The sequence below is a fragment of the Epargyreus clarus genome, unplaced genomic scaffold (assembly GCF_041222505.1).
Source record: "Epargyreus clarus isolate Ecla_fem2 unplaced genomic scaffold, WU_Ecla_fem_2.2 ptg000012l, whole genome shotgun sequence".
NCBI classification, from domain to species: domain Eukaryota; kingdom Metazoa; phylum Arthropoda; class Insecta; order Lepidoptera; family Hesperiidae; genus Epargyreus; species Epargyreus clarus.
Window position 1 is genome coordinate 6,674,905 of NW_027332220.1, and position 13,905 is coordinate 6,688,809.

Here is a 13,905-nt window from a genome sequence, read left to right on the forward strand (position 1 = left end):
ATGTATGATGACAACAGACCTTTTAATTTGATCACACCTTAAATATATCAACCAGGCTTATCAATAACAATGGCACAATTTGATTTGTGCGCCAAGTTCATAGCTACATCCAACCAGATTTCTGGTATAAAACGTGTTATCTACACTAGTGGCGTATGATGGCAAGACTGGAAATGCCACGGGCCGCGGCCTGACGGGACCCCCGACACGAGAGGCTCCTAACTCAAAAGTGACAAAAAATGTGTAGAGATCAGCGAAAAATAAATTCCTTAGTAATGTTTTTAGGCATGTACATGAAAAAAAGATCGCCAGGATCAAACAATCACTAAAGTACATATTCGTTAGCGAAAATTTCTTAGGGCTCCGTGCAATGAATTTGCCACGGGCCTCATATGTTATAGATACGCCACTGTCCTACACAAGCGTCTAGCTTCTTCAGACCACATTTCAAAGGCCAGGTCCAGTCCAATCCAGTCCCATTTAAAATGTAAATAGGCTATGGCAAAACAGTTATAACATTTTGCTATTTAGTAATTGTCAAGTTTAAGTTTAATAAAAAACGGAAATTTAATATTATCGTCAAATTTCAACTAATGGAGGAACATAAACAGGAAAATCAAACCATTAAACCTTTTTATCCGTTATTTGTCAAAAATATACGAGTTATATTTTTAATTACTTTTAACGAGCATCCTGAAATTGTATATAATGATCATGTTCTAATTTAACTTATAATAATAAATACCCATTAACAATATTACCTTTGATATAATTCACTCATTTTACCCATTTATTGCTCATGCTGTTACGAATCTACTACTTGTAAGATTTTGTATTCAAATTAAATAAATTCAATGAAAAGCGGTTCATGTGTAAATAAATGGAAGGAATTTATAAATGTATTTTTTTTATAGTTTAACCTAACGAATAGGCAGACGTGCTGCCTGATGGAAAGTAGTCAACGCCGCCTATGGACATTTGCAACACCAGAGGAGTCGCCAATGCATCGCCGGCTTTGTATGAGAGCTCTTTTTGCACCTTTTCTGAAGAGCCCCATGTCATAGCGCTCCGGGAATACCTCAGGAGGAAACTCATTCCACATCTTACACGTCCGCGGCAAGGACGTCCGTGCAAACCGAACCGTGGAGGACCGCCACGAGTCCAGATGGTGTGGATGGAACTTCATCCTTCGGCGAACAACCTAAATATAACCTAAATGCTTTCTGAAATACTCAAATTTCAAAATTAGGAATGATCTAAATATTAATACTTAATTGAAAAGGAATTTTGTTAATTTTATAACTTATATAATCATAATAATTTACTTATTGAAGTTTTTGTCGTGAATTTCTACAGCTCGACAAGAGATGTCGCGACCAGTATTCTGAATCACGCTATCGAAGTTTCCTAAACATCTTGAACATATATCAGCGCCGAATTGAGACTAATACGGTATGGTCACTATCCAAGTGATCTCTAGCTTGGTCAGATATCTCCCTTTACCAAACAATACGTATTAATATACAATTGCATACAAGAATATTTTAAAACATAGATTGGACTAGACGCACCTTTAATTAAATCATACAATGATTAACACTTTTAATTTCTATCATAACCATTCTTTATTTCTATCATTTAATTTATTCATCTCTTATCAATTACCAATGATGTATCAATTTGTACTTTTGGGCTAGTAACTATACTGATTTGACTTGAGGAAATAAGAATAAAATTATTAGTGTCATTTTTTAGTTACAAATTGCATTGCGTGGGTGAATGAATGCATGTAAAATGGAATGAATCAATCATCAACTTCAAGCTCCAACTCAATGTCTGCAAGATTGATTTTCCGGAGGGTATTAATGACTATATACCTAGAAAACATTACATACAAATGTCTGAACCATACCATCTGCGATTTATGTCGTTTCATACCCCGTGCGACACGGCGACTTTCCGTCCATCGGAGGAAATATCTGAAAGTGTTGTTTCTATATTAGAGAATAACAAATAGACAACAGGTATGTAACAAGTGCCCAGGTATGTAACAGTGGACATCTATAATCAACCTCAGATATGGTAAGCATCTTATTTGGCACAATGCTTTGCTACTCCTTCAACATAAGGTGGTAGAACCCTTTGTGGTTCGACTCCGGCGGCACCACCACCACACCTATTTCTACATTATTATAATAACAGCAGTGTTAGGCGCTGCTGTGTTCCGGTTTGAAGGGTGTGGTAAGGGAGACAGACTTCCGAGGCGTTCCAGCTTAGTCCTCAGGGGTAGCGGCGCATCTGTGGCTGACTTCAGGTAGGAATATCTAATCCTATCTGGGGTGGATTACAGATGTCCATGGGCGGCAGTAGCCACTTACCATCAGGTGGACTGCATGCTTGTCTGCTACTCTTATATTATAAAAAAAATACACTTTAAACCAGAATACTTAGACCAGACTTAGGCCTTTTATAAACTACTTACTGTTACATAGCTAAAAAAGTGTGGCAGGGGCGCGTCTGGGGTCAAACTAAGCAAGGTTTGCTACTGACAATGTTTATTTACAAATTCATTCAGTCACTGGGCTTTAAATTTAAAAGACTACAGTTAAAGTTGTAAAGTGTAATTCACATTACCATACATACCTTTTAGATGATAGTACAAAACTAAGTGGTAGGTCCAAAAATCCGAAATATTTTCTTAATATATTTACAGAGTCCAATGTGTACACCGCACATTCTGGAATATTTAAAAATATGATTGTTCCATTATTTACACAATAAGTATAACTATATGAATAAAGTTGTCAAGAAAATGGAACCACATTGAAAATGATTGGTTTTGGGTAAATTAAGTTTACAGTTTGAGTCTTATAAAAAGCTGAATCTTTTTATTTTTTGAGGAATGACACAAGGCCAAGACGATAAAGGTGGGAACACACTAGCACACGTAACACACACTTAGTGCTCGTACACAAAACTGCGATGCGACGTCGCATCGTAAAAATCTGCGAGCTCCCTCGACGCATCGCAAGAACTTGCGAATTAATTCGCATCGCACATTCCTGCGATCTTTCGTCACACTTGTTGATACCATTTTTAGTTCGTTCTGGGACAGCGTGTGGGGAAGACGTACAGACCTGTATTTGTTGGGTGGGAAGAAGTATACTTTAATGTAAAAAAATTACAAACTATGTCGTTGACTTTTTTATATTACTGATTGAGGAGCGCCCTGTTCTTTGGGAAAGTAAATATAAAATAAATTATATATGAATTAGATAAATGGATGAACCCAAAATTTTCTTTGTTACTATTTCCTGTATCTCTTAAGCATTAACAAAAGTGCACACTTCTTTTTACGATCTATGTCACGACCTAATTTTCAAAATACGTTTCGTACGGTTAACGGTTGTCAAAAGAATGGTCACCCTGGGAGACGCTTCGCCGCACGATATCGCATCGCAGCAATTCGTGTCCCAATTTTCTGCGTTGCGCATTCGCATCGCGTCGCATCGCAGTTTTGTGTAAGAGCCCTTAATGTTGATGTCCACCCTGGATATTACCAGCACACAGTGACACAGCACACACACAATTTCTTATTTAACAGCAGTGCAAGTGTATAATTGTGTGCTATGGTTTTGAAACATCACAAGTGAGGTGACAACTTGCTCTACACCTTGTTTTACTAACATATGCACCACACAAGAGACAATTTCAAAACTGAATCAACTGGAAGCAATACGATAAAGGTGCCAGGAATAAAAATTACCATAAAAAATGTTTCTAATTATACCAGATTTCTTTTGATTGTAAATTTTAATGTGACACTTACTTTTAGGCATGATCTTCTCGACAAACATGTAAGCCACTGCATAGAATACGGCGGAATGATTAGGATGTGACGACACACCTCCCCTATCGAATGTGACTAGGGTGTCTATGTCATAAGCTTCCAGTGTATGGTGTATGAGCTTTGCTATGACGGGCGCCGGCCAATGTGCCTTAGGGTTGTCTTGCAGTCTGGTATCCATGACCAGGCAAATGTTTCTGTCGGGCACTCCGAGCTCATGGCATGCATCCCATAGCTCTTGACGACGGACATTGCCTTTACCTTCAAAATTACCTGCAAAAAACATATGAGATTTAAAGTAAAATAGTTATAGTTTAAAAACTGAAAACCATGCTAAAATCGCACAAGGAAAATTGTTAATCCTGATTCCTGACTATCCTAATGAGGTGAATAGGATAAAATTATTTAAATCGTGTATTGTCATCGGTTCTTGATAATTTTCAAAATTTGAAATTAATCATACCATTCAAAGTGGGTAAAAATCGAGTTCAAAGATTCCGTTACATACATACATACAGGTCAAGCTAATAAAAGTGTGGTAAAAAGAATTACTAGGAAGAAATTAAATTCATGTGAGGTCCATTACAACATTTCAATAGTTCTTGAATAGGAATTTATACATGGAAGAAAAACTGTTAAAAGCTTTATACCCTTTCTATAACTTATCCACACTATACCAACCACATTTAATATTTAAAAAAGCAAATGATAAAATGTTATTGTAAAGTCATTTTATTATAAACGGATATTAAATATTTAACTACATGAATAGACATAAAAATAAAATTAAAATGTGCACAAAATGCCACGATATTAGAAAAACAATTAAAATAGTTAAATTAGATACGTACCATTAGATAAACATAATATATACACTTCAGCGCCTTGTTCGCAAAGTCTGAAGATAGTGGGCCCGAAAAACATGCACTCATCGTCCGGGTGAGCTATCACCAGCAGGACTCTCTTAGCACCCAGCGACCCGCGGGTCCTCGTCGGCAGCTTCCGAGCATACCGCCGGTACACCACACAACACACACACAAATAACCAACCACCCACAAACATATGTACAAAACAAAGTTCCGCAAATACAACAAAATCTCCGCCACGAATTTCAAGTAATAATTATAAATAAATTCAAAGTTGTGTGACGAGTCGCCAAATAACATATTTTCTGACTAGAAAGTAGGTATATTTTGCGTGGAACGGGTACTGAGTATTTCATCTGAGCGATCGCTGGTCAATTATTTACACGCTATACATTTCCAATTCAATTAAATTGGGCTAATAAATATTTTTGTTTAACTTGAAACAGACATTTTAGTAACATTTTATTAGTGACGTTTTAATAAGCAGTGTTGCTGTTACACCCGATCCCGCTCGACTTCACTTAAAAAAATAAGTTAAATATTATACTTTATCTGTGAGTTCCACAGATTTCACATAGCATAGAATATCGAAATACTAGTCTGTAGTAATTGTTAGCAGTCTGTATCTTTATCCCTCCCTTTGTTTGTCAGTATGTCAAACTGTCAGTATATTTACTGTCATACAGAGTAAACTGTCATTTCATCGTAAATTTTTCTCCAGTTTTCTGTTTTGGTGTTGTGCGGGGATTTTTTCCATTATATATTTTTAATTTGATATTTTGATTAAGTACAAAAGTGCCTCGAGAGATTATTTACCTGTACATCGAAGTTTAGCAGTATTTGTAACATTTTAAAATCTTACACAATTCGTATCTTTGTGTTTGTATCGAACGTTAATTGGCGCTGTAAGGATGATTCAACCGGATTACCCTTCAGCGATGGGCCTGCTGGCCCATTTGAATTCCGATGAACTTAAAGAAATGCTTAATGATGACACGAAATTTGATACGATTCTGAAAGATGTGAATCAGGTGTGTATTTATTTTTCTTTGTTATCTATTGTTGTAGAACATGTTTAATTACTATAATTGTAACATAAGGATTCATTGTATGGTGTGAAAGTTATCGCATATATAAAATGCAGTTTGCAGGATATGTTGATCCTAGGTATTAAGTATTTTCTGTGATTTATTTTATATGCGTTATTCTTTACTGTATGATTTTTTAAATATTTATACATTTTGCACCATACAAGTACTGTCATACGAGGTAAATCTTTCTAGGCATTCTTTTTAAATAAAATTAAACATTATTATTAATGTTGATATAAAATTAAACAAAGTGTACTCATTAGTGTAAGGAAAAAAATAAAAATAAAAATACCTAAATTTGGCTAGGTACATTACAAATAGTTACAGATGCCCCTGGATGTGACCACAGTGACCACTTATCACCAGGGATGGCAACATTATTTGAATGGTCTAATAAAAAATTTATTTGGCAGGTCAAAGATTGGGAAACGGAGAAAGATATGATCATAGCACGTAACAGGTCATTGGCAGAGCTGAATCTGAGCATGGAGCCAGAACTGGAGGGGCTGAAGGCACAGGTGCAGGAGAAGTCGGAGAGTGGGGAGCAATTGTGCACTCGCATACAGGAGTTACTAGAGGAGTACAGTAAGCATGTCTCCATCCATTGTGTATTATTTCATCCAAATGCTGATGTAGATATAACTCGTAATGTAATATAACTAATCATGCTTAGTGGATCTTTACTTAGAATCTTGAATTCTGGACGAATTGCCAACCAGTAACCAGTCTTAATTGAGCACAGATGAGTTAAGTTAAGAATCTCAACCATTCTTCAATTTTTTAAAACACATGTATAAGTTGTCACTGACGTTATTAGAATTTTGATATTTGAATTGAGAAAGTAATTTCAATAATTAGTAATGGGATTCCAGCTATGAATAAAATCATACTATTTGTTTTTTAATAAACTTTTCATAGTTATTTTAGAGGTTAAGCAAATGAAACTCTTTCTACAATATCTGGAAGTACATATGTGCTTAGTATATTGAAGTATATTATATCAAAGCTTTATTCAATTTCAGAGACCAAATCAGCTGGAATCTCACCTGACACAACGCACGCGCTACTCCAGACTGCTGCAGCGGAAACAGAAGAGCAATCAGAGAATATAGCTCAAGATTTTCTGTCGGGCAAGATTGATGTAGACAAGTTTCTCGAAGACTTCGAATCAATCCGCAAGAAAATGCACTTGCGCAAGTTTAAAGCAGAGAAAATGGGTGAGCTATTGAGAAGTGGTAATCAGGGTCCCTACGGAAATGGTTTCACAAAGCCTTACTTACCATACCCTAGCTATGGACCACCCCAAGGAGTACCTAACGTTCCGTACCCCATCGGACCTTTAAATATGCCAATGCCCGGAATGTACGGTAACCACTTTTGATTCCCAAAAATATATAGCATAAAATTTTTTTTTGTCAAATTTGCTCTAATAGTAGAAAATGAATTTATGCTAGAACAAAGTAAATGGTGAAACCAATAGCTGTTATAACATTAACACAATTTAAAACAGATAGATTAAAAATAATATAACATACGTCTACAAATGTTGTTGCAACTACTTTGTGGAACACTGCTTGTGATGAAGAATGAAGTACAGCTTCCAATTTTCGAAGCTAGAGCGTCATCAGTTATGTGCCATGCGTGTGGTAAATTTAAAGTCAAGTAATATCAATGTGATATATGAATTATTTTGTCGAACATAGATGGTAATAATAAATACAAAATACATATGTTAACTACACAAGCTTTGAGCTGCTGATAATAGTTGTCGCTATTAACAGATAGGTTGATATCTATAGCAAAGGCGTCATGACTGTTTTTGAACTAAAATTAATATAATTTATCTATATACAACATTTTCACATATTAAGTTAGTGTAGTCAATACACTGAGTCAAAATGTAATTTATCTATGTACAACATTTTCACATATTAAGTTAGTGCACTGTAGTCAAAAGGAATGATTTAAGTGCAAAAAGTCTAAAAGGATGACATTCTTTGTGCCTAATTTTTTAACCAATCCCATATTTAACATTGAAAATGTAAATTGTAACTCGTAACAGTTTTATAACATACAATATGGAATTTAATGCTGCCAGAGAAATGGAAAGAAAGATGAGTAAACAATCCAAATTCTACATTGTATTTAAAAAGATCCTGTTATATTCAAAGGATAGTGTATAAATGTAAAATCTATAAAAAATATGCACCTAGGAATGAATGATGCAGATGAATGATGGTTATAACAAATGTATGTCCAATGACTTTTTATGAAAAATGTATAAGTAAATCAATGTTATATATTAATGTTACAGAATCTTTTGATTTTCTGCCAAATGTCACCAGCAAGTTTGCGTTTTATCGCAGTAGCATCACTTGTGTTTTTGCCTATAGAGTGCTGTAAGGAGAATTAAAAGTAATAAAATCCTTCATAGTTTGACTGCCACGACACCACCACTCATTCATTCAGCCTATTAACACACAGTTCTTGTTTGAGGTAAGGTGAAGGATCTTGATTTTTACAATCTAAACCAGAAATGAAAAACTTTATCCTCAGAGCAGCTATGTCTTTGATTGACCTCAGGTGCGATTCTATTTGAAGTTGATCTTGGAAGGCTATGACCGTTATAATCAAGAGAATGGATTGTTCATTGAAATTTTGCAAAAAAAGGCATTCTAACTTTTCCCTTAAAGGTAGTGACACAACTTTGGATAAGGTAAGTTAGAGTAATCACAGATTTATAATTAAAACCATAAATGAAATTGCAGACCGTATATTTTTGGTAATTGATAATTGGTAACATTAAATTTTCAAAGCAATTAAAAAATATAATCAAATTAGCTGATATTACCCCAACTTATTTTTACAAAATGTATTATATTTGGCCTCGTAATATATAGTTGTATAAAAACGATATCAATGTCGTAAATATATGTCAATTTTATTGTTCTAATGTGTTATATGCAATGTTATATGTATATGTTTTCATATCGATTTTTTTCATATATTTCGCCATTTGAAGTGGATTATATTTTCAATCCCATTTGGATTAATTTTAATAGTAAAACTCAATTGTCAAATTTTAGGGTAAACTCTATTATTTAATCCTTTTGTAATTAAAAAAATGAAATAAAAAGTAATACTGCTACAATTCTTAGAAAAATAACCGTGTCAGTGTATCGAGATGTAACGTAACGTAGGAAAAAGGAAGGTTTAGTTCGCGTAAAACTGCTAGTCCGCTCTGAATATAGAAATAAATCTCGTCGCCATAGCAAGTTGTATGACTACACCTGCTCGCAACAACTTCAGAGCGGACTAGCAGTTTGGCGCGGACTATAGGTATACATTGCAAATATTTGTCGGTGTCTTAAAAGCTAATATCAATGTAAGAACTATTGCCCAATAAATTCCATGAATGAAACGAGATATATAATTCAATTGTGATCGAATCATGGCAAGTTTTACATTAATTAGCATTGGTAGAACCGACTATGACGTCATAAGTATTTCAACTGTCCGCTTGATGTTGGTGCTTGTAGATAAAATGTGATTTACGTAAAAAATAAAAGAACCTTAATAATATAAATGTAAATCGTAGATTTAAATCGATAGGGCCTCTGATTTAAAATTATGATATCATAAGCTGAATTGAAGGTGGTAGACTTTCTTGGTTCGACTCCGTAAGTACCGCCACCATAATTATTTCTGCCTAATATAGCAATACTGCATTCACCAGTGTTTTGGTTTGAAAGAAAGAAAGTGAGTAAGGGATACTTGCAGATATTGCTTTGCTACGAATATGTCGTTTGGTTCGACTCCGGCGGCACCACCGCCACACCTATTTCTGCCTAATAACAGCAGTGTTAGGCGCTGCTGTGTTCCGGTTTGAAGTGTGTGGTAAGGGAGACATACTTTTCCGAGGCGTTCCAGCTTAGTCCTCAGAGGTAGCGGCGCACCTGTAGCCGACCTCAGGTAGGAATATCTTATCCTGTCTGGCGTTGATTACAGATGTCCATGGGCGGCTGTAGCCACTTACCATCAGGTGGACTGCATGCTCGTCTGCTACTCCTATATTATAAAAAAAACTGGCCGACTTCAGGTAGGACGGCAAGCCTATCAATTTAAATATATGATAAAAATGTCTCTAGAAATATTGTAAACTATACTTAGACATTTTATGGAATAGATAGTGACATTGGATTGAAAACACATGAGCCTTGTCTAATAACAAAAAGGCTAAGTCAGTTCTATGATAATGTAAGTAGGTATCTACAATGTACATTGAATTGAATTTTTAGACTATCTGCAGTTGTAAGGTTATAGATAATTCATACATAAATGTTATTTATCATTCAAATAATATTTCTTTTAAGTAAATAAACGTATATCGTCATTTTTAACAACTATTGTTTTATTTAGTACTCCAGTATAATTATGGAGTAGGTATCATTTCCAAACAATTTTGTTATGCCTTCGTCTTTGGGTTAAGGAAAGACATATGAGTATAGCTCGCGTAAAACTGCTAGTCCGCTCTGAATATAGAAATGAATCGCATCGCCATAGCAAATTCTATGACTACACCTGCTCGTGACTACTTCAGAGTGGACTAGCAGTTTGGCGATAACCATACTAAATTTCAACTCATTTGGTCCGGTAGTTTCAGGACAAAGTGGCTGTGACAGACGGACGGACACACGCACGAGTAAGATTATAAGGGTCCCGTTTTACGATTTTTCGTACGGAACCCTAAAAAATATGATTTTAGTTGGAACATAAAAAGAGATGTGAGATTAACATAAAAAATCAGCTTCCAACAAAAATATAATATATTCATTGAACATAATTTATCTATCCTACTACAGTACTATGTTATATACATTTTTACAATGCCTTCTAAAGTGATACTACCAAGTGAATATAATATCTGGCCTAAATATTGTGAATATTTACTACAGTTAAAAAAATAATAATTTAGAAATGAATTATGTATGTAGAATTTTCAAATTCAATATTTTAAGATTTCTTTTGTGCTGATTTAGCTGTCAAATATTATCACTATGTTGTTACATTCCACTAAGCAATTTGGATATTTAACACTTTTATCGGCGTATTAACAGAGGGGTTTAGGGGTCCACACAAAATTCAAAAAGAGGGCTTTTCTTTGCCGGCATACAGACTAACACCTTAACATTACTCTTGAACTATTCCCCTGTACCTTCCCGCGAAGTGGGTGAACCTTCGCTACGCCGCGGCTTTGACCCCTCCCCCCTAACGAGCTACAAAGCTGTAGCCACGCCCATAAGCACTTAGGGAATGTAGCATAAAGCTTTTAGATTTAGATCCTTATATTTCTGGAATTATTTATAATCTATTGTACAATAAATAAGTTGTATGGGACAACTTTAATGTGCTTGAAGCTACATACTAAATTCAACATCACATTTTGGTATCTCACCATTGTTTTTATTCAATATTTGTATTAATGTAACATTAATAATGAATTTAGGCTACATAAAACAAAACTATATTTTTAATAAATAATGATTCACATGTATAATTGTTTCACAAGCCTATAATATTTTATATCACGGCGTGCGTAAATTGACGTTTTACGCACGCTTCGCGTGCGCAAAACCCCCATTTCCGACCCCGTAATATAAAATTTTATACAACACGCGGACGAAAAATGTTTTTCTGACTCGTGTGATTGCAGTCCTCGCCTGCGGCTCGGCCTGCAAACTCACACTTGTCAGAAAAAAATTTTTCGTCCTCGTATTGTAATGTACTAATGTTTAAAAGTCTAAAGTCAACTTTTCGTTTATGAGAACTGTCAATTTGCTATTCTAGATGAGTTAAAACCAGAAATTTCTATAAATTTCAACTTGTCTTTACATTCTTTGTATGTGAGGCTGACTGGGGGTTTTCCTTCTTCGTAGTGTCCGTATCATATTCACTTTTACCATATGATGCAAGTGCTATAAAGCAGAAACATATAAATGCTGATATGTAAATTATAAATTCTTGTTGAACCGAATCTCTATGATCCATCTCTTTCATCCTTTTGTGTCTTATGAACTCCTTGTCACTTTTTGATTTTCTGAGTAATTCTCCATAGTGATTTTTTGCCCTGAAAATCCAAAATACAATATTATCACGTAATTCATTTTAAAGGTGGTGGAACCCTCTGTAGTTAGTCTTTGGCGGCATCACCGCCCGCATAAAACAGTAAGCAGCAAAAATGTATCTTTCAGTTTCTGTCTAAGTCTGTAGTTTTAGCCTACCGAAGATCAAAATGAGACAATTTCTGCTTACTAAAAATCTTTGGTATTCAAAATGGCATAGAGTGGTTATTAATAACCCACATTGCACCAATCAATATTATAAACTGACCGCCTCTAATTAGGTGCAATTAAAGATACATTGATAATTTCTTGCCACTAATCGATTATTGACAGCCTTTTGCATACAAGTATTAAAAATTATTATAAAATGACAAACCATTCATCAAAATCATATATAGGAGTTCGTCCATCCATGGTGGGTACAACATTCCGATGTGCACGAGACTTGTAGAACCTAAGCGTGGGATCCGTTGGTTCGGGATCTGGTCTGTATTCACCCCCCATTCGAGTTTTGCTCTCACTGCCTACTAGAAGACCTAAAAAAATAAAAAGAAGTTTTACAGGTGTAGTTGTGTTATTAAACTGTTTGTGGTTCTTATAGCAGCAGAGTTAAGTGTAGTTCAGATTCAAAAGATATGGTAACGGAAACAGTTATTCCAGGCATTCCGACTTAGTTCTCAGGGGTAGTAGTAGCATTGTAATGCATTTTGTGTTATCACGTAGGAATCCAATTTTATCTACGGTTGGTGACAGATGTCTGTGAGTGGCAGTAGCCACTTATCAGATGCATGGTAATTTGGTACTTCAATATTATAAAGGAAATCTTGAAGGAGGTCACTTAATATGCTTCAACTTAGACTGTTTATTTTTAGCTCAATGAGCAGTAGCCTGCAAGATACTGATACAAGAACTGCAAACATAGTTCACACACATGTCTCATAATATATAGGATTTAATATTTTCAACAGAAATGTTCCAATGATAACTTCCATATCCCAGTTTGAGGATATGGTCATGTTATGATGTTACTGTTATATTAATATAAATAAAATCTGTATATAGTTGTTAAAGTAACAATATGTTGCAAAACTTTATTTGGACAATGAATGACACTCACTATCTAATTATATTATGTAGTATGCATGTTAAACTTATATAATCATCTTTGTCATACCTCTGTCATACATCTTTTTTAATTGGACATTTCCTAGCACTTCGTACGCCTCCTTTATAGCTCGGAACTTTTTAGCTGATTCTTCATCCTACAAATAAAAAAAAAAAAAAAAATATCAACTTCGATAAATATGTGAAATTATGAGAACAATTCAACAATGTATTAATTTCTAGTTACCAGGAAATGATTTTATATGTCACATTTTGTAGAATGACTATTAAAGCAAGTTAAAAACGTACGCTCGACTTGTCAGGATGGTATAACTTGGATAATTTATAGTATGCGCTCTTTATATCGGCTTGCGTTGCTTTCGGAGTCACCCCGAGGACGTCGTAATGGCTCGCGCAGATCTTCGGCGTCGTACCAAATGTACGCACCATTCCGGACAACCTTGATTTTGTACGATTTAACATCTCATTGAAAATGATCATCATAACTTTTGTGTTGAATTTGTAATGGCACTAAAAATAGAGCTTCATTAGTCGAATAAACCTAACTCGTAAACTAATTATTATACTAGCTAGAATTTAAATTACAATTTATCCTAAAATTTATTTTTACTACTAATATTACATGTTACATTACATGTTTTTAATTCATTTCGCATTGGAAAAGAAAAGTCAAAAAAGAAAGACATTGACAGTTAAAGATAGGATGACAGTTGACGTAAAGTTCAAAAGTTCCACTTAACTATCAAGCCTATTTCGAGAATGTGACCTATCATTAAATCGAATATGCTATTGAAAAGGTTTTATATATTCGCGATAAAAATACATTCGTTTGTTTCTTTGGAAGTGTAGAAAC

At 34.7% G+C, this 13,905-nt stretch overlaps 3 protein-coding genes across 3 annotated transcripts; 1 reads left to right on the plus strand and 2 right to left on the minus strand.

Moving 5' to 3' along the window:
* Positions 1-1,056: 1,056 nt before the first annotated feature.
* PIG-L (phosphatidylinositol glycan anchor biosynthesis class L) lies at positions 1,057-5,217 on the minus strand. The gene is made up of 4 exons (XM_073078280.1): positions 4,699-5,217; positions 3,830-4,120; positions 2,644-2,737; positions 1,057-1,979 (listed from the first exon to the last, which is right to left on the minus strand). Exons 1-4 carry the CDS (start codon positions 5,012-5,014, stop codon positions 1,805-1,807), a joined length of 876 nt encoding a protein of 291 aa, XP_072934381.1. The 5' UTR covers positions 5,015-5,217; the 3' UTR covers positions 1,057-1,804.
* Positions 5,218-5,383: 166 nt separating this feature from the next.
* On the plus strand, positions 5,384-8,231 carry Vps37B (vacuolar protein sorting 37B). Its single transcript, XM_073078287.1, has 4 exons — positions 5,384-5,745; positions 6,219-6,390; positions 6,828-7,705; positions 7,763-8,231. The coding sequence occupies exons 1-3, from the start codon at positions 5,626-5,628 to the stop codon at positions 7,184-7,186; spliced, it is 651 nt and encodes a 216-aa protein (XP_072934388.1). The 5' UTR covers positions 5,384-5,625; the 3' UTR covers positions 7,187-7,705; positions 7,763-8,231.
* A 2,382-nt stretch (positions 8,232-10,613) lies between these two features.
* Positions 10,614-13,762, minus strand: DnaJ-11 (DnaJ (Hsp40) homolog 11). The gene is made up of 6 exons (XM_073078285.1): positions 13,638-13,762; positions 13,341-13,562; positions 13,102-13,189; positions 12,304-12,463; positions 11,594-11,932; positions 10,614-11,385 (listed from the first exon to the last, which is right to left on the minus strand). The coding sequence occupies exons 2-5, from the start codon at positions 13,533-13,535 to the stop codon at positions 11,683-11,685; spliced, it is 693 nt and encodes a 230-aa protein (XP_072934386.1). The 5' UTR covers positions 13,536-13,562; positions 13,638-13,762; the 3' UTR covers positions 10,614-11,385; positions 11,594-11,682.
* Positions 13,763-13,905: the final 143 nt, after the last annotated feature.